Below are 27,560 nucleotides of genomic sequence, written 5' to 3' on the forward strand. Positions count from 1 at the left end.
AATCAAAATTCAAAATATTACAAAATTCAAAATATTTTTATTCAGTTAAACTTTTACAAGTGCTTTTGAATCTTCAAAATAATCTACCAATGGTTCGGAATGCCGGTATCTTACATGAACTTCTATGAGAGAAAAGCAAAAGGTTAAGAGGGGTCTCTCCGTCACTCGCTTCATACAAACGTAATTCCAATTTCATTTGAATATTAAGCAACCAAAGTCCATGAAATTTTGCAGACATATTCTAGAAACTAATATCTATGTTATCTACATAACTACCTCGTTGGTCTAATGGTTAGCATGATTGCCGTCGGATCCGGCCCTGGGTAAACTAAAATCAACAAATGGGAAAAACGGGAAAAATACGTAGAAAAGCTACCAAGTTTCCTTTGTTCGTATAAGTAGTTTAAATTCAAATTATCTATTTACTTACTTGGTAATTATTTTTCTATTTAAGGACCAATTAGATAGCCATTCTGTAAAGCGATGTTCGTAAAGTACCTATTTGATTGTGGTGAAGTCAATTTTAATCATTAGTATCATATTAGGGTTCCGTACCTTAAAAGGAAAAACGGAACCCTTATAGGATCACTTTGTTGTCTGTCCGTCTGTCGTGTCTGTCAAGAAAACCTATAGGATACTTCCCGTTGACCTAGAATCATTAAATTTTGTAGGTAGGTAGGTCTTATAGCACAAGTAAAGGGAAAAATCCGAAAACCGTGAATTTGTGCTTACTCCACAAAAAAATAATTAAATGTGTTTCAATTTTTAAAGTAAGATAAAAAATCAAATGGTGCATCATACGAAAGGGTTTTACGTGTTCATTCTAAAACAGATTTTTAATTACTTTTTTTTATGCATAATAAATTTTGATTTATCGTGCATAATGTCGCAAAAATACCCAAGTACGGAACCCTCGCCTCTCGGTGCGCGAGTTTGACTCACACTTAGCCGGCTTTTTAATAAATGAAAATGCAAACTATACCTAGTCCCATATATAGGTAACATAGTTGTTTGGTTTAGTTATCTAAAAGTTTGTTGTCGCCTGGAACACTTCTGCCATGCCTTTTCTATAAATCGAATCTGTCGACGTATCACGAAATGAATGTTGGGATTGGATTGGAAATAGAATTAGGATTTTGGATATACAGGGTGGTCAAAAAGTCGTGGATCAAACGCAATAGGGAGATAGAGGAGGTCATTTCCAGCAAAAAAAAATTCTACAGCATGGCCATATTTAAATTGCCCTAAGAGTTATATAATATATTAAAAATGAGATAAAAAACAATAAAACAAACGATGTTATGCGCTTTTAAAGTGACATTTAATTTTTGGTAACGCTTTAAAGTTTTGGAAAAAAATTAATTGCACTCGTAATTTGGTAGCCAGAGCCTCAATAGAAGGTTCGTAGTGCTGATACATTATCTAGTAATGACACAACATCGTTTGTTTTATTGTTTTTTATCTCATTTTTTTTAAATTAGTCTAATTGTAAGAGAATCTGGTATTTTGTTAAAAACCCAAAAATATTCATAACTCTTAGGGCAATTTAAATATGGCCATGCTGTAGAATTTTTTTTTTTGCTAGAAATGACCTCCTCTATCTCCCTATTTCATTTGATCCACGACTTTTTGACCACCCTGTATACTCGTATCTATCCCAATCACCTCGCGGCATTGCGGAGTCGCTGACATTTGAAACCACTTCGAAACGACAAAAAGCCCGCAGCGCTGAAAATACGCTTTGAAAACGAGATCAGTTAAAAATATACTTTTAACGAATGAGAAATTTGCTTTTGAATAAGATTTCAATTAATTAAAAGTGGTGCAGTCTTTAGAAAAACATGCTAACGTATAACTAAGTAAGCAGCTACTGAAAAATATTATAAGATATATTTATGACTATAAGTATATATTTATGTATTAAGGTATATATGTTTTTGTAAGTCTATTTTAATATATAAATATTTGTAAGTATATATTATAACATAATATCTACTATATTTTTTTTTCATGATTACTGTCTATCTTTGCTATACCTATTCTACTCCATTTACAACCTCTCGCACTGCCAAGGGTCACTGGTAGAGATCTCTTATAGAGATAAGTGCTTCCCTGTCCACTTTTTCTTTCCTTTTATTTATATTGTTACAACTTTCTGGTACAAATAAATAAATAAATAAATAAATAAAATAAACTATTATCGTTGGAATAACCAAGGATATCAACATACTCCTACTATAAGCATCGACATTTTTTGATACATACAAAAGTTTCCAAAAGCTCTGTCAGAGAACTTTTAACTTAAAAAAAAAACCGAAACGTATGGAAATTTTAAAATAACTAAGCTACCTAGATCAAAACTGTTTTGATTCTAAAAATGATTTATAGGGAAATTATTGTGTTTTGAGTATCCATACTAAAACCCATAATATGCATAGACGTATTAATATTAAAAATGCGAAAGTCTATATTATTCTGTCAGCGATTCATTCATGCGATATACCTACCTACTAGTAAATAGTGTATCGGTTCAGCGGTTGGGCCGTGAAACGTAGCATACAGACAGACAGACACACTTTCAAATTTATAATAGTAGTATAGATAGTTACTACAGTTTTATTCCCGTACTTATAGATAATCTAGTCAGGTATCTGAAAATGAGGTTATCTCAAAAGGCGAGCTTTTTGAGTTGAAGCAGATTTCAGGGGTGCGATAAATTCGGAAATAACTAAATTTTCCAACTCACAAAGGTAGTAAAAGTCATTAAAAATGTAAACCAGGAAGGAGCAGATGGTACAAAATGCATATTTTATTAAAATTACGCCGCCAGATGCGACAGTTGACCGCGACCGCACGTAAATCCTAACCTAAACCTGCAGCATCCATGGAAATGCGCCTACTTACTTTCCTCCGCATCTAGTTTTTACACGCGATCGATCCGAACTGTTGTAAACACCAACCCGACACACACAACACACAACCTTTTCGTTTTAACAATAGAGTTTACTTTTAAAAAGCACGCCCCAATTTCAAGCTTCGTTAGAACCCAAACGAAACGCAACTTTATATTCATTTCAGGTAGAGTTACGTTTTCAACGAATCGATTTTACGTTAGGCATTTTCATACCGTAGTACGGGTACGGTATGTAGACTGACTCGACGCCAGTCGTACGTTGGCTGACTCGGTGAAAAGACGAGCAAAAAGTGTTGTGGGTTTAATTGAATTTTGATCGTGTTTTGTGACAGAGATGACCGATTCGGATTATTTGTGTGTTTGAGGGTGATGCCCTTGTGTTTGGATAACGCCATGAAGGGACAACCGGTCTGGTAAGTTTGTGTTAGAAAGCTCTAATCTGCTAAACTTTGGAGTAAACGTGTTATGCGTATGGCTTGGTTGCGGGAGAAAAGAGATTTTGTGTGTGTATCAAATAATTCACTCTGAGTGTTTGTATTATAAACTTTTGGCTGATTTATGCAATTATAAAATTAGATTAATATAACGTTGCTCTTGCAACGCATGTATAGTTTATCTATGCTTGCCTCATTTTAATCTTTTAAATAAGTGCTTCCGACTTCCTATTTTTTAATTATTCCGATAAACCACAGATTACTAAATTACTATGAGATTTTGTACCCAGTTTTAAAGAGTTTCAAATAATTACATTAAGTTTTTTTTAATAAGTAGAGCAAGGGTAGATCAAAGGTCTCTCTCTATCTTGGATCTACCCTTCCTAACCTATCTTCAAAAAATAATAACGTTTATTATTAATTTTATTATGAACATTTGGTTGTTATACAGGTAGGTAGGTACATAACCTGATTATAAAATTAGAAGAATATTATTATATCAGGTGTCAGATTATTTTTGTGAATACCGTGGTTTGTCTTTTATTTCGGGGACAATATAAATCCGGATTAAGTAGGTCTTAATCTTATTTGTTAACACATTTTATTGTTTTATAGAATCTTTCGCTAAATATGCCGAGGCAACCTAAGATTCATATAATCATGTAAACACTTGTGCCACACTTGTCCTATCTATCTGCGTAACATTTAATAATTATGATTAGTCAGTTATTAAATATTACATTTTTCTTTGTGTCTACTACTTGGACTATATATGGAACAACGCTGCAATAGTTAATCCATAAATGGTTCATGTCAAGTGCCCACTACCGGGCGTCGACTGTTAACAGGGGTCTCTCCGTCACTTACTCCATACAATCGTAGTTTGAGTCTTATTTGAATATAAAGCAACCAAATGAGATTTTTCAGACACATTCTAGAAACTAATAAGTGTCTGTAGTTTTCTAGATTTCTCTAAAAATATGTACGAACCAGGACAGATAGGGATAGCAACAATAATATCACATTTAGGTAATCGAAAGTCCTAAAGAAATTATCCATACCTAAGTAGGTAGGTACTACTTGCCGCCGCGCCGGTAAAATTTTCGTTGTACAGATAAGTACCTACTACATAGATAAGCCTATTAGTTAAGACGTTCGCTTCCTATTCAGGAGGTCGGAGGTTCGATCCCGATCAGCTTCAACTTTCCTAGTTAGGTATTTGTTTATTAAGCAATTATATACCTATCACTTGCTTTAACGGTGAAGGAAAACACCGTGAGGAAACCTGCATGCCTGAGAGTTCTATAAAATGCTCTCTAAGATATGTGAAGTCTGTCAATCCGCTACACTTGGCCAGCATAGCGGACTATGGCCTATAAATAAAATCTATCTCCTTCTCAAACTGACCCGTTCCCAGAAGTGGTCCGGCGATGAATTTTAGAGTAAATATTTTCAAGGAGAAATTGACTGACTGAACCAACATAAAGTTAACCAACTGCTTGTGTCAAGAAACTTGAGAATTCAGGTTCTCAGCATTCTCTCTATAATAACGTCAGAAAGGGTTTTGTGAAAAACCTAAACGGTACAAGCAGATAAAGTCACGGTAATGGATTATTTGTATAAGCTTTATAGAAATACTGGGAATCTTGGTTTTTTTTTTAATTATAATATAGACAAGCGCTTGGCTGCAATCAGACCCGCTAGCAAGTGATGATGCAGCCTAAGATGGAGCGCGCTTGCCTAGAGCAAATCGGATCCAGAATTTGGAGAATGTTGAGACGAAGAATAAATCGTACTATTTAGATACCTACGTGAGAATAAAAATCCCTCACATGAAACACAGAGTAGGTAGTAAACATATAAATGGACGTGCAATTTATTACGTCTGTCTAAGAACATAAAGTTACACACAGACTCTGTCCAATGTCGTCTTATTTCCTAAATAATTCAGCAAACGTTACGAGATTGTGTCAATAATATGGACGTAACTCGGAAGATAAACAGCGATGACCAAGTTTATTAAACAAGACGTCTACGTCTACAAGATAAAGTTGAAAACTAAAACCCGACTGCGATCGTCTTAATAAACGCCGAAATCACACTAATATTATAAAGGCGAAAGTTTGTATGTGTGTGTGTGTGTGTATGTTTGTTACTCTTTCATGCAAAAATGACTAGACGGATTTGGCTGAAATTTGGAATGGAGATATAATATCCTGGATTAGCACATAGGCTACTTTTTATCCCGGAAAATCAAAGAGTTCCCACGGGATTTCGAAAAACCTAAATCCACGCGGGCGAAGTCGCGGGCATCGGCTAGTTATACATACATTAGAGTAAAATTGTCGGCTGGTCATTGTTGCGTCGCGTCGGGTCCAATCGAAAGCTATCCACTGCTGGACATAATAATATTATATTTAGTTAGAGATTTAGACGCGCTTCCATAGAGAAATAGAGATCTAGCCAATATCTAGCCACTGAACAGTTAGTAAGTAGTTAGCTTTACATTTAATTATGCAATGTAGTTTTAAGACCGTACACTCTACGTAGGAGGTATGTAGAGACTACCGTACCAAGTTAATCCTACTTGATTCGACTATACTAGCAGTAATTAACAGTGAAGCTAAATTAAAGATAAGGAAGAGTACTTAAGCCCCCGCAGTTATAAAAATATAAGCTCCCGTTAAACCCTGATTATGTTTATAGTTGTATATTAATGTTATTTTGGGTAGTGCCACAGTTTAATATGGAATAACGCCAACATCTTTATATTTTAAGAGTTGTATTATGTAAAGTATGTTATGAACTTTTGCACAACCGTTTAATAATAATACACGTACCTACCTTTTTTTAATGGCGGGAATCTTGCTTTGTTTAAACTTTTAGTGCATATAAAAAATGGAATGTGCCTGGGTAGGTACAAAGGCATTTATACCATGAAATATTGAGTCTCTTCCAGTTAACCTCTGGTAGGTAAAGGCGACAGGGCATTATCAGAAACAGTAGCTATACGTTTTATGCGTAGACAGAGTGAATAAAGTAAAAGAAAAAGAAAAACACAGGTGAAATAATGTAACATAACATAAATAAAATCTAGGAAAGTCTTCGGGTTATGTAAGATTATTACCTACTACAACCCCCTTGGAAGCTACCCACAGCGAATATTGAAAGGCTCCAAGATCTCCTACGAACGCAAACACGCCCATTAGGCTCGTCTCAGAGGAAAAAAACTTAATGCTTGGGAAATTAATTCATTTATGATTTTCTTTGTATGAGCTATCTAGAACGTATCCACGTACATTCAAACTTGAAGTTGAAAAACTAAAATCCTTCGAGAATAATAAAAAAGTACCACTTTATTAATCTACTAAGGATACTCATTTGATACAAAACTCAACTCATTTATAGATAGTTTTTCCTTCCATAATGAAATTGTCGTGCAGCTGTGTTTAACATGACTAATTACCAATATTCTCTTTTTCCTTCTAACTAAGCGTAAAGAATCCGCGCCTCGGCTCTACCGGTGTGCGTTGCCCCTTAGTACACCAGGTGACATCGCGGTCAATCGTCAAACTGTTCACCCTAAAAGAGGGTTAGTTATCTTGACAAACGACGAGGGCTCTCTCCGTCACTCGTTTCATACAATCGTAGTTCCAATTTCATTTGAATATTAAGCAACCAAAGTCCATGAAATTTTGCGACATATTCTAGAAACTAATATCTATGTCTGTGGTTTTCCAGATTTCTGTTAAAATATTCGGTTTCAAAGTTACGCGGTCATAAAAAATTTCATACAAATCTTTGAGCCCCTGTAATTTTAAAACTACATACTTTTAGAAAAATCTAAAACACCACAAACGCAGATATTAGTTTCTAGAATATGTCTGCAAAATTTCATGGACTTTGGTTCCTTAATATTCAAATGAAATTGGAACTACGATTGTATGAAACGAGTGACGGAGAGAGCCCTGTTAAACAATAAATTAATTTAGTACTGACAAAAGGGGTTAATAGCTTTGTTCCCGAAAGGTAATAAATACTCAGTAATTTGATGTCATTTTTTCCAATTAATCATCTGACTAATGATAGCTTCTCCTAGGGGATTATAAATGATGCTTTCACGATACATGTAAAAGAGATTAACCTGAAAGATAGAGCGGCTGTTAAGAACACTTTTAAATATCACAATTTTGCTGCTTACGGCTACCTACATGCAATTTAAGCGAGATTTCGGAGCCTGGATGTTTGTCTATAAATAATAGATGTATGTTGACTAAGCTTAATGTTTGTCAGAGTAGCTATGCCCGGCTAATTTCGAAGGGCTTCCTTTTTCAATAGGTCTCTGCTTGCGCGGCGTCCAAGAGAATGCGAATCGCGTAAGGCAGGAAGGAATTTCTAACACAGTACTGCTTCCTGATGTTGTAAGTTATTTGAAAATTGATCCTAAAACGATAAGCCAATGCGGCGCTTTTTAACCGACTAACAAAAAGGAGGTGGTTCTCAATTTTTTAAAATTAATGTTCACCGATTTTTTCGAGGTTTCTGGACCAATTTGCAAATTTTAATTGTGACTTTTGTTGCTTTGTCCTATCTATAGTTAATTTAAAGTTCTAGTACATTTGAAGCACGTGCAAGCCGAAATCCTGTGGGGGTTTTAATGATATTTTTAATGAGCGAGCAATTCATTAAAGCGAATGCAAGCATGTACAGTGTACACACAATTATTTAAATAAAGGTCTCTAATGAGTTTTTTCTGATAAAACATATCGTTGCATATTTTATTAAATTAAATTGTTTATCATGTTGAATAAACATCATTAAAATAATCCGTAAATAAATAGCAATATTAATTAATTAATTAATCACTACAGTTAAGGGAATTGCGGTTTTGTTTGATGTCTGTCCCGTAAAGCTCGCTGGTGGTTAATCGCAAGACCGCGGTTTTGTGAACCAACGAACTACAAAATATGTAGAGTGAACATACATGCAGAGTGAATTAGAGTAGGACAACTCTCGGTTGTATCCTAAATCGACGATACGTCAAATATAAGCCTGCGTCAACGCCTGCCAGTGACGTCGAAGCCTCGGCGTTTTGTTAGAAGTTCCCCAACTGTCGTGAACTGTGCTACGAGTATAAACTCATCGTTAATCCTTACCGCAAGTTTATGGCTCGCTGCCGAAACTCTTCGACAACATCATAATATTATACTATACTTAATTATAAATCAATAAACATGGATCCTGCGCGCTGTACTCTATAGTACAGGTATACTAGGCTACTGGAGCAAGCTTGGATGGCTCAAGTGGTGGCGACGGGCACTGCACGCTCATCACAGACAGAAACTTTAATGCGAAAACCTAGAAAAAGAAAAAGATTGCTCGCCGATAAGGGCCTTTAGATCTATGTAAAGTTATGTAGGTATATAATAATATGGACTTTGGACGAAAAGATTTTCTATCCTCTTTCGTTCGTCAACTTGAAAGTAACATAAAGTTGAAGTTCTAATCTATTTTATACCAATTTATTCAAAGTACATACCGTTTAAGTTAATTCGATTGGCTCTATATAGACTCAGAACTATATAGCATCTATAATGTGTATTGTGTATTCATTTCATTTAACTATATATAGGTATGAAATATAAAACTATTTACCTAAGTCGCTTTTAGTGAATTGCAGGTAGGTATTTCTAGAAATGTCATCTTTAATCTATTTGAAAGCTTTCGAATTTCCATTTGGATGCTAGATGACAGTGGTGATTACAAATGTATGAAAGTGGAAAGAAAATGACGTTTGTTGACGTTGAGTGCTATGTGCTATAAATTGTAGGTATAAACTTGGCATCAATTTAATGTCATAAATTATTATGACACCCTCAAGGGCACCCTACTGTTCCTACATTATTTCACTGACCAAATAAATTATACCTAAGTAAATAATACCTAAGTAACCCATAATAGGTAGCTAATATTAATTATAAATGCGAGAATGATTGAGATCTGTTGCCTATTTACAATTAACCGATTTTGATAAAATTTGGTTATGGAGCCATCTCCATATACATATACCTATTAATTATTGTCCCGGAAAATTATCATGAAATTTTTAAAAACAAAACTACTTAGGGTTGAAGTTCCGGGGATAATGTAAAATTGTAATTGACAAAGTCTGACTGTCACGGTAGACCAGCATAATACATAATAATATACCAAACTCATTCTCCTAGCAATTAATCAGCCGATTGAAGCGCCACCTTAATAATAATTGTATTAATGTTCTACATGTTCTACTAGTTATTTATTTAAAAAAAAGTTGTGGAACAAAAAATATTAGGTCAACGACTTTTGTATTTCATACATAAACGTAAAAAGTGGCACAATTATGTTGAAAATTAATGCTCGAGCTATTTGAAAAACTAGCGAAGCCTAAAAATAAAATATAATACTTGCGTAAAATGTTTTCACCGCTATCCATATTATATACTTCCATCACAAATATTATTATTGATGCAAAAATATGGCTGTCTGTGTTAACTTTTCACGGCCCATCAATTTAACCGATTCTGACGGAATTTGGTACAGAAAGAGCTTGCGTCCCGAGGAAGGCTTTTGATCCCAGAAAATCAGATTTCCAGGGGATTTAATCCACGTGAACGAAGGTCCCATCATGTTATTGGTACAGAGCTAGACATCCTGGAGATGGACCTAATCTACTTTTTATCCAAAACCTGATGTACTGCCTACAGAAGCTGTGATAGCCTAGTGGTTAGGACGTCCGCCTCTTAATCGGAGGTCGGGGGTTCGATCCCGGGTACGAACCTCTAACTTTTCGGAGTTATAGTATTTAAATATCACTTGCTTTAACGGTGAAGAAAAACATAGTGAGGATACCTGCATGCCCGAGAGCTCTTCAAAATGTTATGAAAAGTGTGTGAAGTCTGCCAATCCGGACTTGATCAGCGTGGTAGATTATGGCCAAAACTCTTCTCACTCTGAGAAGAGACCTGTGCTCTGTAGTGAGCCGGCGATGGGTGATCATGATGATGATAACTACCTACAGAATTTTCCTTTTCAACCTACTTTTCCTTGAATTTTAATTAAGGAGAAAATCTCGCTTGATTAGCATCGTTTGCACCTCATACCGCTATGTACAGGGCGTTTACCTCGATGTAAGAAAATGTAGCCGTAGAGAGCGCCGCCAAAGGAAATTAGCGAGTTTCTACGGAAGCTTGGATTAACATGCATGCGACGGGTCTGCCCACGAAATTCAAATTTAATTTGGTTTTTCGCAATTTGTAAACTAATACGACAAAGTAGGCTTATGGCACTTTAATTGCGCCAATGGCAGTGTCATCCTCACAGGTTTATATAAAAATCTTTACTTGAAAGGGTCCATTTTCCACCCATTCTTTTTTTCCTCATTAGTAGCAATTTTGATTTCCATGTAAAAATCCATCGCGGAATGTTAATTTTTGAAGGCGACAGAACAAAGGGTCCTAGACAAAAAGACCATAAATCTGGAAAAGCTTCTAAATGAGTTTGTTTATCCTTCCTTGATTTATTATAGTATAAAGTGTTAGGAAATTTCCTCCGTACGTTGACCCGAGAGGTAATGTTCTGGAAAGTTATTTGAATATATTATGGTGTCAGTTTCATGGAGAACAAATATTAAATCTTGGGACAAGTGTTCTTCGACACGCCCTTTGGTACTTTTATTGAGATCCGAATCATTCTTATTTCGGTTTCGATTACCTACTCTCTCTATTTGTTTCTCGGTTTCCAACATACAGATAGCTAGGTAGGAAATGTTTTATCATCATCATCACCAACCAATAGACATCCACTGCTGGTAGCTTGTAGGGACTTCCACAATCCACATAGGTACCACGGTCTTGCGTCACCTGAATCAAACAGATTCCTGCTATTCATTTTGATGTCGTCTCTCCACCTATTGGGTGGCATTCCAACGCTGCACTTTCCTGTGCGAGGTGAGCATTCTAGCACCTTAGGACCCCAAGATCTTTGGTTTTTCAACTCTTTTCTGCCTGGCAAAGGTTGCCTGGTAGAGATTGCTCCAAGCAATAAGGCCGCCTTTGCACACAATTGTTTTTTTCTGTTTTCTTCTTACTGTGTTGTTATCCTTTACATGTGTTTTTGTGTGCAATAAAGAGTTTCTATCTATCTATCTTTATTGCAAGGTCATCTTCGTAACCCGTTGAACTATGTCGGTTACTCTGGTCGTAGAGATCTCCTCATTTCCGATTTGATTACTCCAACTCCAACCAAGCTCTCTCCATCGCCCACTGAGTGACTATGAGCATTCTTATGAGGTCCAATAGTTGAGACCATGTATCGGATCCATATATCATCACTGGGAACGTTGACTCGATCTGATTTAAATACCTCTATTTCAGAATTAGAACAATGTAAATTGAAGCTCTAATATTTCAGCTAGGTGTAAATAAAACTGCTCTAAATTTCTTAATTTTCACCCATCTGTTTACCTACTAACTGTCGGTGTAAATAGAGAGTTCATATTTACTTAGTCTGTTTTACAAACCCAAATTTTAGGACAGTCTTAATTAAAACTAGGTTCAGTCATGTTTAATCGTCCTAAATATTTTAATTTTCCCTTATTTGTTTACTGACTTCTGACGTGATTGAATCTACAGCTTCAAAAACTCATCTGCTTTATTAAAGAACAATGACACCATAAAATCTAGATCTCATGTTGAAGAATAATTCAATTAAAACCTCTAATATGTACTTACAGTCTAAATTAAAATACTAGGTTTAGGTTTTCTTGTTCCTACTTCACCGGTATACCACACAACGGAAAACAACTAAAAACCGTTTATCTGGTCAACATTCAGTCTACTACCGCTCGACATTTTTGTCCAGCATTACTGATACGAACCTCTAAGATCTGCAACGCTTCTGCCATGTAGAACTTAAGTGACTAGAAGACAAGAGTGAAGCTTCTTGTAACGAAGCGCTCTCCAACCTTGAACTTATCACTGCTTTCCACAAGGCATGATTGTCGTCAAACGCAAGCCTATCGCGTGATAAAAAAAGTTAGGTATAAACAAATCACACTAACATTATAAAGGCGAAAGTTTGTATGTGTGTGTGTGTGTGTGTATGTTTGTTACTCCTTCACGCAAAAACTACTGGACGGATTGGGCTGAAATTTAGAATGGAGATAGATTATACTCTGGAGTAGCACATAGGCTACTTTTTATCCCGGAAAATCAAAGAGTTCCCACGGGATTTTTAAAAAACTACATCCACGCGAACGAAGTCGCGGGCATCAGCTATTCAAAATTACTACTAAAGATTTACCCTAATATTCCGTAGAAGTTTCTTTATTACTTTTTGTTCAACAGACCCAAATTTCAGAACAACGCGAATTAAACCATGGTCTCTAATTAAGCACGGTACATTTAACGGTGAATCGTAGTGATAAATAGACGTGAATCATTGCTTTGCGAGGTAACATAACAAATTTTGACCGAGATTTGGTGTTAAGAAGTTCCCAAACTTTTGATGAACTTATTAATCTAATGTAATAAGTTCACATGTAGGTACCTATCTACATGCAAAAAAAATTTTTACGAGACATTTCACCGCCTCATCGGGTGACAGAAGGGCTGGCTCATTTTTTGACATTGGCTTAATCTTTGTAAAGCTAGACGAGAGAAAAAAAAGCTCTGGTATTGTCTGGTAGGAGGCTTCGGCCGTGGCTAGTACCACCCTACGGACAAAGCCGTACCGCCAAGCGATTTAGCGTTCCGGTGCGATGCCGTTTAGAAACCAAAAGGGGTATGGGTTTAATAAAAACTGCCATTCCCCTTCCAGGTTTGCCCGCTTCCATCTTAGACTGCATCATCACTTACCACCAGGTGAGATTGTAGTCAATGGGTAACCTGTATCTGAATAAAAAGAAAAGAGTGGTGAAGCTCTGGTCCCAGGCTTTTAAAAGACCACTATTTAAAGACTCTGGGGTAAAAAAGTAGAGTCAACGAATTTCTCGTTCGTACACTATAATGCTTTCTGGGTCACGCGACAGATCAATCGCGCCGAGAGTTACCGTATTGTATCTACCTACTCGTATTATAGTCACTTTCTATTTTGGTATCATGATTAACAATAGCGTGACGCGTTCACAAAATATCGTTCTATATTTCTATACCCACGACGACGGATTATTTATTTAAGTATTTATTATTTATTTATATATGGTATACTTATTGCGTTTGGCGTAAAAGTTGGGTGTCTTACCTGTGTTTGCGGGTATTTTGTTATCATTTCCTGAAAAACTTCTAAGTTGATTTTGATGCGGTTTCTTATAATATACGTATCACTCTTGGGTAGGTTTTGAGATATGTTTTACGGCCATAGGCTTCTTATAAGGTGATGCTGCGATCGTCTTTTTGATTTTTACTATGTTACTATTTTATTGAAAAATTACAGGATTGATTTGATGCAGTTTTTTGTATTACACATGTTGTTAGATATATTCTAAGGTTGGATACAGACCACCAGGAATTACTGTAGTTTGTCATGGGTTTAAAAAATTATTTAACTTTATGTACCTATTATTTTCGATTAAAAGGATAAGTAAAGATGTTCTTATTAAAATTACTAGCAGCTGCTCTAAATTTTACTAAGTATTATTTGCCAATATTTGTATAGGCATCGAAACATTTTGAAGCTAAACTTCTTTTATTAACTTAGAAAACTACCTTCAAAGTTACATTCAAGGTCCGGACTCCGGACCCAGGGCCTCAGAATACATAATAGCTAAGAATTTGTTTTCAAGTAAACTTCGAAAGTCTGAATTTTAAGTAGATACGTCTACCAGTATTTTTAATATGCGGAAAGAATATTTAAATAGGTCATACTAATGGCGCAGACGACATCACGGTATATCTGTGACATCAAACTGGGAGCCGCTAGATTCAGGCGGCGCAAAGCGAAGCGTGTGGAAGTCCCTACAAGAGACCTATTTTTCTCGTGAGGTAAATCCATCAGTCAAACTGCGGACGTCTATCGGTTGATAACGATGATGATGATGAATGGCGCATCAAAAATGTAGAGTCAAAACTATAATAGCCATTTGTGTCACAAAGGGCCAAAGTGATATTTTGTTAAGCCTGAGCGTAGCGAGGAATTTTATGTATACGCCGCCCGAGAGCAAAATATTTAGCCCCGAGTCACACACACACTATTATTTTTCATCACTCGATATTATGAGAAAAACTAAAGCGCAGTGTGGGACGACCTCCAGCCCGCTGGACCGATGACCTGAAGAAGGTGGCGAGGAGCGGGTAGATGAGGAATACGGAGGACCATGTTTGGTGGCGCGCTCTTGGAAATGCCTATGCCCAGCTGTGGACGCATACAGGCTCATGGAATGAAAAAATTGAATGGAATACTAATGCACGACCGCGGACCAATCAGAAGAGAGAAAGTTCAAACTTCCATGGAATTTTGTCCCCGGTATCCCCTAATGTCAATGTTCATTTTTCGAATATGATGAAGAATATGTTGTTATAGACAGATAAAGATGTATGTTGATATAATATATGTGTTTCAATTTTGTTACCATCAAATGCATTGACATTTACGGTCACCTGCTGCAAATAGATCTACGAACTTTTTCCAAACTGAGCCAACTTTTTTGTAGTTCTTCCACTACTTACAATGCATTCTGGCATATTTTGGATCCACCTGCCTTTGTACTCGTAGTTTGACATTTATCTTTATTTTGAATGTCATATAGATCTTCGAACTTTTCAGTAAAAAACTAAGAAACTATACGACACAAGATGGTAAGAAAAAAAAAACTTGAGGAATGATACTGCACATTTTTTTCTATTTTATAAATATTGATGCTTTTATAAATAAATCTTTCTTCTTTTTAGTAAAGATTAAATTATTATTGACGTTTGAGAGAGTGTTTCCAGTTTCCATCCTTTTATAAGCCTTTTATTAATAAATCTTTGAACTCTTTATTAGTCTACTGTATATCCTTCCACCTTTCCCCTTTGCTTTCTCGTTAGATGATCGAACGTTTTAGTAAAGGTTACTTACTTCATTTTGAAATTTTCCATCTTCTTTCTATAAATATCTAGTACTTACTTCAAAATTTCTAACATGTTACTGAATGAGAATGTTAATTACTGATTTTGAAAAATAGTACCTACTAATTAAATAAAGTACTAAGTATTTAAAGTTAAACGAGAAAACTCCAAAATGGAAAACCTTTACTAAAAAGTAGGTACCTTCTAGTTAGTAAAAATTTGGGGATAAATTTTTCATAGCGTTGCTGTATATTTATTACTATTCTCATACAGTAACTTTACTACCAGCAGACCTAGTCTTACTTAATGAATGATGAATGAGAGGATGCGAAGATATCTAAGAAACGCTTTGCTTCCTAGTTTCTACAACGCGCATCGTATTCTTAATTCTCATTAGAATAGCCAGTAAAATCAAATAAATAATCCTGCCTACTGATTTGCTAACTCAGTGTTTGACACTGAACGATAGTGACTATCAATTATAATTTGTCAATTATTTTGAATCCATTGAATGTTTTCTACGACAAAATACTTTCATGTCACTCGATGAAGCTGCAATGTAGAACCAATCAATGTCAAATGAGCTCGGTGACTATCATTCAGTGTTGACTCTGAATTAGCGAATCACCCCGCTGGTTAAGGCTTTAGGTTCCATTCGAAGGGTCTGGAGTTCGATCCCGACCTTTAAATTTTCGGAAGTATTAGTATTCGCTTCGACTTTCATATTATAATTTACAGATTTAAACGGTCGCCGTCGACTAAGTTGCCGGGCGACTAGTCGACCGTGAGTAATCTGTCTAAAAGATTTTTCAGGTATACATACCTATAATACTAATCTATGAAAAGATTTTATTTAGCCATGAAGTCGCAGTTTGAAGGGATCGCGACTCATCAGTAGGTAGGTAGTAGGTACCACTGCCGATTGCTTCAAGCTGCCCGTGTATGGCCGCTCTTATTTCAAGTTCATCGGAAGTACAGTCACCATCAGAACCAGTTGTATTGATTATAAACGAGATCTGTAAGATCGCAGAGTTCATCGACCCGACTTTTTGTGCAACGTCAAAATCTTGTTTGTTTTTTTTGCCCCCGAGTGTATTTTTGAGCTAGACGAATAAAAATTTAGATAAGACCGTTTTGTTTCGTCTAGCCTTTTATATTAAAGCGGATAGGTAAATTCTAATTACTTACTAAGAAGACTAAATTATTATTAAAACGTTTTTTAATTAAAATTGTTTTAGTTTAGTAATTTATTTACACTGAGATTCCGTAAGTACCTACCTATGTACTAATTTTATTTTCTTTATTTTCAGGTAAGTCTGTCTAAAAGGACACAATCCTACCTATCTTCATTTATCTACATATACATATCTACATAGGTATACCTACAACAATGATGGTCCTACCACATGACTAGATATGTCCTAGGTACTAAGTGAGAAATGAGAATAAAGGTAAGTGCCGCAAAAGTTATAGTTACCATACCTATCAAATAGTGACGTCACAGCAGTCAACACAACTAAAATAATAAAGAATTTAACAAGAAATATAATTTTAACAAAAACCAAACCGACTTGTATTGAAATGCAAATCTACCATAGCGTCACTGATGAGGGTTATCCAATCGATGTACTTATAATAAGTATACTATGTATAATTCCAAAATGGTTGTTCATCTTTTTGTCACTTTTAAAATTCCAACATGGCCGATGAAAGGCAGGGATCTGAAGCCGGATATACCAGTGGTTCCATAGTGACCTAGCCTGATAGGCCTTATGCATAGACAAAGGTTGTGATAAAAGGAAAACCTAGGGCAAGCTCTTTAAAAAGGTCTTCTTCTGCTGCACGATATGTTCCAAAGGCTGATTTATGAACTGATAGCATTTTTGAAAATACCTACTCGCGTCGCGTTTTATCACTTTTGGGGACATAGATTCTGGACAGTTTTATAAAAGGACAGAGAGGTTAATTCACATAATAAGTGGGCATATCTTTTTATTTTTTTATTTTATTCACTATAGGCAAGCACTTGACCACAAGCAAAAGTATCGAAAGTTTGTTGATAATAAAAAGGTTATTATTAAAAAATAACAGTAGTTTCATTTTATCGTAGTTAGATCAGGTTATTATGGGACCACCTACGTGACTTTAACCACGAGAAAATATCTCATCCCATGAGCTTTTACGACGTATTTTGCTGATCCTTTACATTCGTTTTAATAGTAGCTTGAGGTAAAATGAGAAGGGGTCTCAAATTCTACCAAATTAAACAAATTCTTACATTTTCTTAGTTAAAAAATTACTAAGAAAAAATACCTACTCTGGAAAAATACATTATAATTCCATTGCAAGAAAATTTCACGCATTTTTCCAGTAGCTTGCATAACCTAAATTAACGCTTTTTAATACGGCTAAAAAGAACAATAACATAGCTAATGTGTATTTATAAATAAATATAAAACATAGGTTTCTTCACGATACCAATACGTGATACTGTTGGCAACAACTCGTTCTCACGTTCGGTGTTGCTTGGTGTTGGTGGTTATGCTGTGGTCGTGACGTCAGAGCCCCCTCCATCGAGACGAAAAAGATGGCGCTAGGGCGAGGACGTGGCGTGGAACGACAAGCTTCAGTTGCTGTTTGCGCTCCGACCGATTTACATTGCATTATACGGGTTGATTTTACTATCTGAGAGTTTAATTGTTAACATCAGAAGTGTGTAGTAACTTACGCTTTGAGGAAAAATCGGTCGAAACGCAAACGTACTTTTCCACCTAGAGGTCTTCAAGTGCCAGGACACCGTCGGCCGCGATGGAAACGTAATAAGGTATCTCGTAAAGATACCGAAACTGTGAGTACTTTGAATAATTATTAAAGATTAAGTGAATATGGTTTAAATTACTAAATCGTATTCTCAAACTTTTGTATAGTCAGGTGAGATAATTCGTTACTAAACTAAGTTGAAGGTATCAGCTAAAAGTCTGGCACGATTTAATATTGCGTACAGTCTATAAGTGGTCCTCGTGGGAATAGTGATCGGTAAACGAAATTGTCTTTTAGTTCCAAATTCAAAGGAATATGTTTTTAAAATGGTTAATTTTTAGTTTGTTCGAATTTTATTTTGGAACTAAATGTTAAATTCACGTTTGTCTCAACTTTTTTTTCGAACAAAATATTATTTAAATTATAGTGGGTCAATTATTATAGAAGCATCAGAATATACGTCCTTAGAAGATAATAATTTAAAAACGTGTGATGATTGAGCTAGTTATTTACATAGAAGTTGAAGTTTTTATAATAAAAATATTAAACATGTGGGTAGTATACATGACGAACAAGTTAAAATGTTATAGTGGTAGTGGTAAAAGTAATCGAAGAATGTCTTAGGTTAGTCAAACTTCACAAGTGAAATGTTAGCTCAGATATAAATCATGATAACCAATCCCGAACTCGTATACTGAAATGAAATGAAATTTATTTATTTGCTGAATATCAGTTGTTGAGTTCAAAATTATAACTAAGTAGCGACCTTCATATTCTACTTCATAAGCATGCAAATATTTAATACTCATCAGGAATAATCCGTACAAATAATCCTGATGAGACCATAAAGTGAATTAATTTCTATGGTAACATGTCTCTTAATTAAAATGTCAATATTAATATTATAATAAGTTATTATATTAATTGTAAGAAAATGTTACATAATATATGGGGTTAAAAGTGTATATTTTTGATACATGTCACGAGGCGTTTATAGATACCGGAAGTAGTTGTCCGCGCATATCAAAATCGTTAGTAAAGGGATTTCAGTTTAAAAACATTTATTTATCAATAAAGAGCATAACAGTCTTTTAGATATCAGGAATTACAGCTATTTACATTTACAATGGTCGCACATGATATCAAGTATCCATTTTAGTACTTCATATTATCTACATTGAATAATTGTGTGGGTAAGTAATAACATCCATACGTTTATAATACTAGTTTTTAGGGAAGTTTTCGTAATTGTTCTTCTTTTAAAGCATAATTGGGAGTGTATATATCCTGTTATTATTTTCCTGATAGGAATACAAGTTTGAAGCGCGTACGAGTGACTTATATTTAGAATTTTCGTATCTTTATAGAGGTAATTCTTTATTCTTTCTTTATTTGCATTCATGTCTTACATCATAAATAAAAAAAATATATCATAATATTACAACATGAAGCCCCGTTGGGGCGTTGCAAAGTAAAACATATGTAAATAATCAAAGGTAATATTACAATTCTTATGAAATATGAAATATGAATAGCAAAAATTATGGATTAATTATATGGTCATTAAATAAAAATAAAATAAAAAGGTCACATATAAATAAAGATTATGGGAGTTTTCAAATTATGTCCTATTATAACTAATCAGACTTTAAAAAAAAAAAAGTACTTACAAATAAAAAGTGGTTAACAAAGTTATTACAATCTTCTTATATCGTATTATCATATTATTGAGGTATATTCATTCAATAGTTCATGCACACTGTAGTAACATTTTTGGATTAGCCATTTTTTTAGTTTTGTTTAAATATTGTTTCTTTTGTTTCATCTATTATTATTGCTATACAGGTTATTTAAATCAGTAAATATTTAAAAAAGAACCTTTGTTGCAGTTTTAAATAAGTACTGTACAGGTTTACCTTAGTGCTACCCAAGTAAATAATTAATTAGATAGATAATAACTTTAAATTATTACAGTAAAGATTATTTACATATGAAGTTTTAGTTTTATTTTTTTATATTCTGCGTGCTCATCGACATAGGCATCCCATTTTCGATATAGTATTCAATATACAATAGAATAGAATAGACTAGACTAGAATAGAATATGATATAATAATTCAAGTAAACTTTTACAAATGCTTTTGAATCGTCAAAATAATTTACCATGCATTACAATATGATGTTTGACTAGATCGTTATAATATTAGGGCGTACTTTTGGCATACAAGATGAATAATTTTACGTAAGGTTTCTATTTAAAAATAAAGCTGAATTTTTTTGTTGATACAAGGGTTTTTTAGCAGAATTACAAAAAGGTAATAAAAAAAAAATGTGTTAACATTCCTTTTGATTCAATTGCGTTAAGCGAATTTATTTTTACGTTATAGGTATGTACCTATTGGGTACTAGGGAGTAATAACTTGCTTGGACGGAATATAACAGAGTGATCCGATTTGGTTTATCCCCGAGAAAAGTAATGTAATAGTAGTAGACTCGTATACACATTGACCTCTGAAAGCATTTTAGCTATTTTTTGTCCATCCAAACAGAGAACCGTTTTGTATACATGTACAAGTCGATTAGATTGAACTAGGACGAAGGTAAAAGGATTGTACCTTATATTTTAATAAAATAGACACAGACAGACTAGTAACGATGAAAGTAATATTTCTCTTCAGAGTTAGAACTATTGCCTGTAGTCTGTTCAATTCAAAAGTTTTGTTGCATTTGTTGGGTACCTGCTTCAAAAACAAATAATAATTACGGATTGTGGTGTGTATAATATGATAATGAAGCTTTATTTAGTTTGTAAAGTCATAGTATATCATTAATAATGCAAATTAGAATAATATTAAAAAAAAAATAACTATGATTTATGTTGGTAGTTAATACCTAATATTACAAATTTGGGTAAAAGCTTCACATTTGCGTTGAACAAAGAAATATTCTTGTCCGGATAGCTAAGTGGGTATTATTAACTTGAGAAATTCTCATTTAAAAGATTACAATAAGAGGGTAGACAAATGTAACATTTTTATGCTCTCAGCTGCAATTCTGTGCTATAATCAGGACAGGCCGAAAATAATAAAGAGTGACAGTAAGAGTATATTGTGCGAATAGAAATATTAGATAGCATACAGTGGCAGTAGATGAATTCCCTGCGTGAATGGACAGATGAATGAGTTAAAAAGAAAGTCTTGGTTTTGGCAGTGGCATGCATCGGTGTCGCTCATAATCCATGACTCTCTGTTTATCATTTTTAATTAGCCTAATAATTATTTGAGATAGCGTAATTAATATTTGCATATATGGAATATGAAATACCAATTATTATTATTGTTTGATACTAGAATAATTCATGAATTAAAATAGTTTGTGGGTTATAAGATTATATTTGGTGACCAACCCTCGTAATTAATAATGCAGTGAACTAGTGAAATCATTAATATAACTGAAGTTAAGATATTGATTAGTTTAAAAAGTGATGTTTTAGTATGATAATAATTATTTAAAGTTAACTTTGATAGCATCAGCTTTACAATCAAATGATCCGTTTATAATAATAAAGCATTGATAGTTAAAATAAAATGGATGAGATCAAATATGATTCTTATGAGATCAAATACCTTGTATTATGGTGAACTAGGCACCGGTGATTTCTTGCGTGGATGCGCGGTAGATAAAGATAGTGTGGTGATTGCATACGTGGATGAATAGTGTCGGAGCACTGTGTGGGTGCACGATGCTATGGCATTGAGTATGTGTTCAGAATTTAGTAAAGAATTTTGAGATTTAGTAAAGAGGTATGATCTGATTTTAATCGTGAGTGCTAATGCATTGCTTCTTTAAAGAATATTCATGGAGTATTAAAAACCGTGTTGGCAAGGCTACCTTGTGTATTATGTTGAGTAATCTATTTAAAATTAAGTATGTATAGCAACATAATTGATACAGCGAGCCGTGATAAAATTTTGGAAGATTAATTAGTTGGAATATTGCACCATGGATATAAGATATCACACTGGGATACGAAGCTTGAACTTTGATAAAATATTTGAAAGATAATTGGGAATATTGTACCATGAATATAAAATATCACATTGTAATACGATGCTTAAACTTGAAGGCGAACTTGGTACGCTTAAGTGAGTGAAATGCTCTTTAAGTGCAAGTGGTCTTCAAGTGATCTTCTACGATGCTTGACCTTGATGGCGAACTTGGTACGCTTAAGTGAGTGAAATGCTCTTTAAGTGCAAGTGGTCTTCAAGTGATCTTCTACGATGCTTGACCTTGATGGCGAACTTGATACGCTTAAGTGAGTGAAATGCTCTTTAAGTGCAAGTAGTCTTCAAGTGGTCTTCTATAATGCTTAGAACTTGATGGCAAACTTGGTACGCTTAAGTGAGCGAAATGCTCTTTAAGTGCAAGTGGTCTTCAAGTGGTCTTCTATGATGCTTGGAACTTGAAGGTGAACTTGGTACACTTAAGTGAGCGAAATGTTCTTTAAGTGCAAGTGATCTTCAAGTGGTCTTCACCAACTTGGTACGCTTAAGTGAGCGAAATGTTCTTTAAGTGCAAGTGGTCTTGACCAACTTGCTGCATTTAAGTGAGCGAAACGCTCTTTAAGTGCAGTTGGTTTTCAACTACGACAAATCTGGTCCCCTAAGTGTGGCAAAGTCCCTTTAGATGCGGTTGTTTTGTTCTTTAAATTGAAAGCTGTTGTTGTGATGAGCGATAACGAATGGACAATATTCCTGGATCTTACGAGTACATAGTGGAGGTGTCTTGTTAAGTTGCGAGCTGTCGTATGATTGTGAAGTGATAAGTGACAATGAATGGGCAATATTCCTTAGGAGGTTAGGAAGGATCCTTACAAGTAGGTAATGTGAATCAGGTGTTAACGGTTGTTTATTTTGCAGCAATTTTATCCCGACTCGTGGGGTGCCCGGGGCGGGCACCATGCAGCATGGCCGTGTTGGCAACAACTCGTTCTCACGTTCGGTGTTGCTTGGTGTTGGTGGTTATGCTGTGGTCGTGACGTCAGAGCCCCCTCCATCGAGACGAAAAAGATGGCGCTAGGGCGAGGACGTGGCGTGGAACGACAAGCTTCAGTTGCTGTTTGCGCTCCGACCGATTTACATTGCATTATACGGGTTGATTTTACTATCTGAGAGTTTAATTGTTAACAATACTCATAAACAAATATTATATTTCCTTATTTTTTGTAGTAAAATAACAAAAAACTTCTCTTTGAATATTAGGTACAGGCTATGTTTTTATGCTTCTTACAAACTCCCCAGCGCAGTATTTAGTCTCTAATATATTTAATATGAGAGGTTTTGAGTTCGATTCTTGGCAGGGGTTATTTTTGACATATGCATACCAAAACATACCATAAATAGGTACGTAATTATACGTAGATATACCTATCCGTACTCAATCACACTAATATTATTAAGGCGAAAGTTTGTATGTGTGTGTGTGTGTGTGTGTGTGTGTGTGTGTGTGTGTGTGTGTGTGTGTGTGTGTGTGTGTGTGTGTGTGTGTGTGTGTGTGTGTGTGTGTGTGTGTATGTTACTCCTTCACGCAAAAACTACTGAACGGATTTGGCTGAAATTTGGAATGGAGATAGATAATATCCTGGATTAGCACATAGGCTACTTTTTATCCCGGAAAATCAAAGAGTTCCCACGGGATTTCAAAAAACCTAAATCCACGCGGGCGAAGTCGCGGGCATCGGCTAGTTAGATATAAGACAGCTTTGAAATATTACAGTTCTCAAACTCTAAGCCATAAATCTAGTTCAAATGTCTGTTTGTCATTGAAAGATTTACAAAACTATTATTAATCGGTTACATTACATTACAATATTACGTACGCAAATGGTAACTTACATAACACTCTGGCATAGCTTTAACAGTTAAATTAAGAACCTTTTTCACTTGTGGAACCGACTCCCTTTGCCGGTGTTCCCACTAGATTACAACATGGGGTCATTCATTGGGCAGACCAACAAATTCCTGCAACGCATTAGCAAATCCTTTGGTGTTGTGTTCATGAGCGGCCGTAATCACTTAACATCAGGTGACCCGCCTGCTCGTTTGCTCGTTACCTATTTTTTTAACTTCTATTTTTAGCTGATTTTTTTGGGGTCCGTGCCTAAAGGGTGCCAACGGGGCCCTATTACTAAGATTCTCTGCCTATCTGTCAGCGGGCTGAAATTATCTCGGGATGTGTTATTGCCGCTATACCACCAAATAATAAAAATCGGAGATTTCTCTTAAGATTTTAAAAAAACCTAATTCACGCAGACCAAGTCGCGAAAATCATCTAGTATATAAATAAATAAAGTGTTTACACAACTGTTTTAGTCGTTTGTGATAAACATAGACTGCTAAGGGGACTTCGTCTGTGTTGGCGTTTGCTGGCGCGTGTGCTGTGCTTTTTTGGAGTGTTTTTTTTGTTAAGAGTGGCTGGTTTTGTGTTAGTTGGTGTGTTTTGGTGGTGGAACTGACTGGGAAGCGCTCTAAAGGGGCGCCGCGCGTATGTCGGCGGGCACTGGCGCAGACGGAGTCCATACTTGTATAGATTCACTAACTTAAAAATAACTACAAACTTGACATTGGCTAATCAGAGTAAAGGCAGATAAAAAAAAATAGACTGCTAAGAAGTGCAATGAAAACACCTCTTTATCTTGTTCAGTGAAAATGTCTAGAACTGTATTCTGCACGCAATTCATGTCGCATTTCACATAAATCGCGCTGATATAACACTGTTCGAAAGTTTAGATTGCTATTCAAACGCGCTAACACTTGGTAAGTCAAAATTAATGTGCACTCCGTACATACACAAAGACACTGCATACCCTGATGGACCCAGCAGTAGAGCTGTCAGCCAAGCAATTACTAACCGACATTCGTCTTTTAAAATGAGGCAAAGCGAGGGCAAAATTTTACGAGTAGGTAGCTGTTGCTAACAAATGCCCACTGTAAACTAACGTGCCCTTTGAGCTTGTCGCCCACGGCGATTTTTGCAGCGTTACATTCGCATTTTTTTCATTATTTGTTGTCATACGCGGCAAAAAAAAAAATACATTTTGTAAATATTTCAACTTTCTACCTATTACGGTTCACGAGATACAGCCCGGTGACAGACGGACGGGCGGTGCAGCGGAGGTTTAGTAATAAGGTCCCGTTAGCCCTCTTCTGGTATGGATCCCTAAAAACACAATAATTTGCAACTTTTGTAACTTTTTTTGAGGAAAAATCACTTGTCGTGCTGATTGCACTTGGGTTGTCACTGTCAAGCTGTCATCGATAAAAAGTGCAATGAAAAATTTAAAGCAATCACTACTCCAATTAAAATTGGATTTAATATCAAAGTTCGGTTTTGAACGCAGCTCAGCGCGATGCATTTTTATTTTAAACCTAGGCTATTATAATTTAGATCACATTATGAAATGGTTTTGGGTCTGGCCCAGATCCAGATCACGTTAAGGTACCTACTCGGCTGGCATTTTATTTTTAAACCAGACCAATCTTATTTAATTAATAATTATTAATTATATCGTGTTAAACATAGACCTATAAAACTTAAACATTGTCATGTTGCCGTCCTTTTTAAAAAGTAGCTAATTTTCGTATGTAGAATTATCGCTAAAAATATAGGAAAATTTGCTACGTAGGACCAAGATTTTTAGTTAGATCCTTTTTTAGATAGTCATTTTCTCGAAATTCCCATGTTTTAAGCACTCTACTTGCCTCCAGGACACGCACCCCTCGACTCCACTTACCATCACTCGGCGCTCGTTCAGTCTGCGCTGGCCCTTACACTCACGAATAACGAACGAAAATAGTCTAATGGACGACATTGAACCTTGTTTTCCCTTCAAAACACAAATAACTATTGAATCAGAAATAGTTTGCTTCATATTTTTCTTCTGCCAATCTGACTGCTTGCTTCTAGGGATTGAATTTATCCGCTCCTTGGAATAACCTCATATCAAAAGCGAGGAAATACCTACGGAAAAAGTTGTAACTAAAAAAAAGTAAAAAACACGGCTGCCCCGCCAAAATTGAGTAACACATTTTGTAAATGGCACCATACAGCCGCCATATTGTTGTTTTTCCAAAATAGCTAGTGTCACAAAGGATGATGTAAGGATTCTAGCTATACCCGATACATCCAAATCTGTTCAGACATTTAGAAGTTATGATGGAATACAGAAACTCTCATACATACATCCTGAAAATATCACACTCCTTTTATCTGGCAGTCGTAAAAATAGGTCGCCGTGTGCAACGACTCTTTAAATTAATTATAATAATATGGTGAATAAAATTACTGCGCATACAAATTATAAGCGGGTAAGTAGGCATAATATTAAGTTTTAATGAGGCAAATGTACCAGAAAAACGGTGCTCACTCGTCTATAATACATAATTTAATGCTGGTATTAAAATCGTTTTGGATTAAAACGTGCGCGCGAAATTATGTACCTACCTACGGCAAATGTGTTATGTGGTACCAAGTTACCGTGTTGCTTGTATTGTTATTTATTTACATAATATTGCTTGTTAAGTATCAATCAATCAAAGCCTATTTGCGTCCACTGCTGGACATACCTACTTAGGTGTTCGCATAAGCGCGCCACCACACACGACCCTTCGGCCACCTTTCTTATCCATATCCACCCACTTATCGTTTAGGTACCTACCTAAGTACCTCCTAATAATCCTATACTTTATTCAAAAAAATCTTAGTACTATAAAATATAATCTATTAAGTATTTATTATTTTTAACCCCCGACCCAAAAAGAGGGGTGTTATAAGTTTAACGCGTGTATCTGTGTATCTGTCTGTGGCATCGTAGCTCCTAAACTAATAAACCGATTTTAATTTTTGTTTTTTATTTGAAAGGTGGCTTGATCGAGAGTGTTCTTAGCTATAATCCAAGAAATCAATTCAGCCGTTTGAAAGTTATCAGCTCTTTTCTAGTTACTGTAACTTCCTTCACTTGTCCCCGGTATTATAAATTTTTGATTTACACTTGTACACTAGTTGACTTGCCTCGGCTTCGCATGGGAGTCCTATTTATTACATACCAAAATACGAATGAGTTATATTAGAATTATACTCATATAATCTTCCTCGTGAAATGTCCCAAAGTAGGGTAGCTATTTACCTGTTTAAGAAGTCGCATAATACCGTATTACATTATTTATGTATGCAGTATTAGCTAGTTTACTTTTCTTATCGTAAAGATACCGATATAATATGTTTGCTTTAGTTTATCTTTTCTGGTAAATTTTTGTTTTTAACCCAACGAAGAAAGTAAATATTGTTGTTACCACTTTATATGATACC

General features: G+C 35.3%; 1 protein-coding gene across 3 annotated transcripts in view; it reads left to right on the plus strand.

The window, feature by feature from the left end:
- LOC123867740 overlaps window positions 1-27,560 on the plus strand; it is a 101,565-nt gene that overhangs the window by 20,271 nt on the left and 53,734 nt on the right. Inside the window, exon 1 of one of the 3 annotated variants that reach the window (XM_045909967.1) lies at window positions 3,173-3,327. The exons of the other annotated variants lie outside the window; for them this stretch is intronic. Within the exon in view, the coding sequence (XP_045765923.1) occupies window positions 3,284-3,327 (44 nt within the window). The 5' untranslated portion in view covers window positions 3,173-3,283. Of the gene's footprint in view, window positions 1-3,172; window positions 3,328-27,560 lie in introns of those variants that run through there. 3 annotated transcript variants of the gene reach the window in all.

The sequence above is a fragment of the Maniola jurtina genome, chromosome 8 (genome assembly GCF_905333055.1).
Source record: "Maniola jurtina chromosome 8, ilManJurt1.1, whole genome shotgun sequence".
Lineage (NCBI taxonomy): Eukaryota > Metazoa > Arthropoda > Insecta > Lepidoptera > Nymphalidae > Maniola > Maniola jurtina.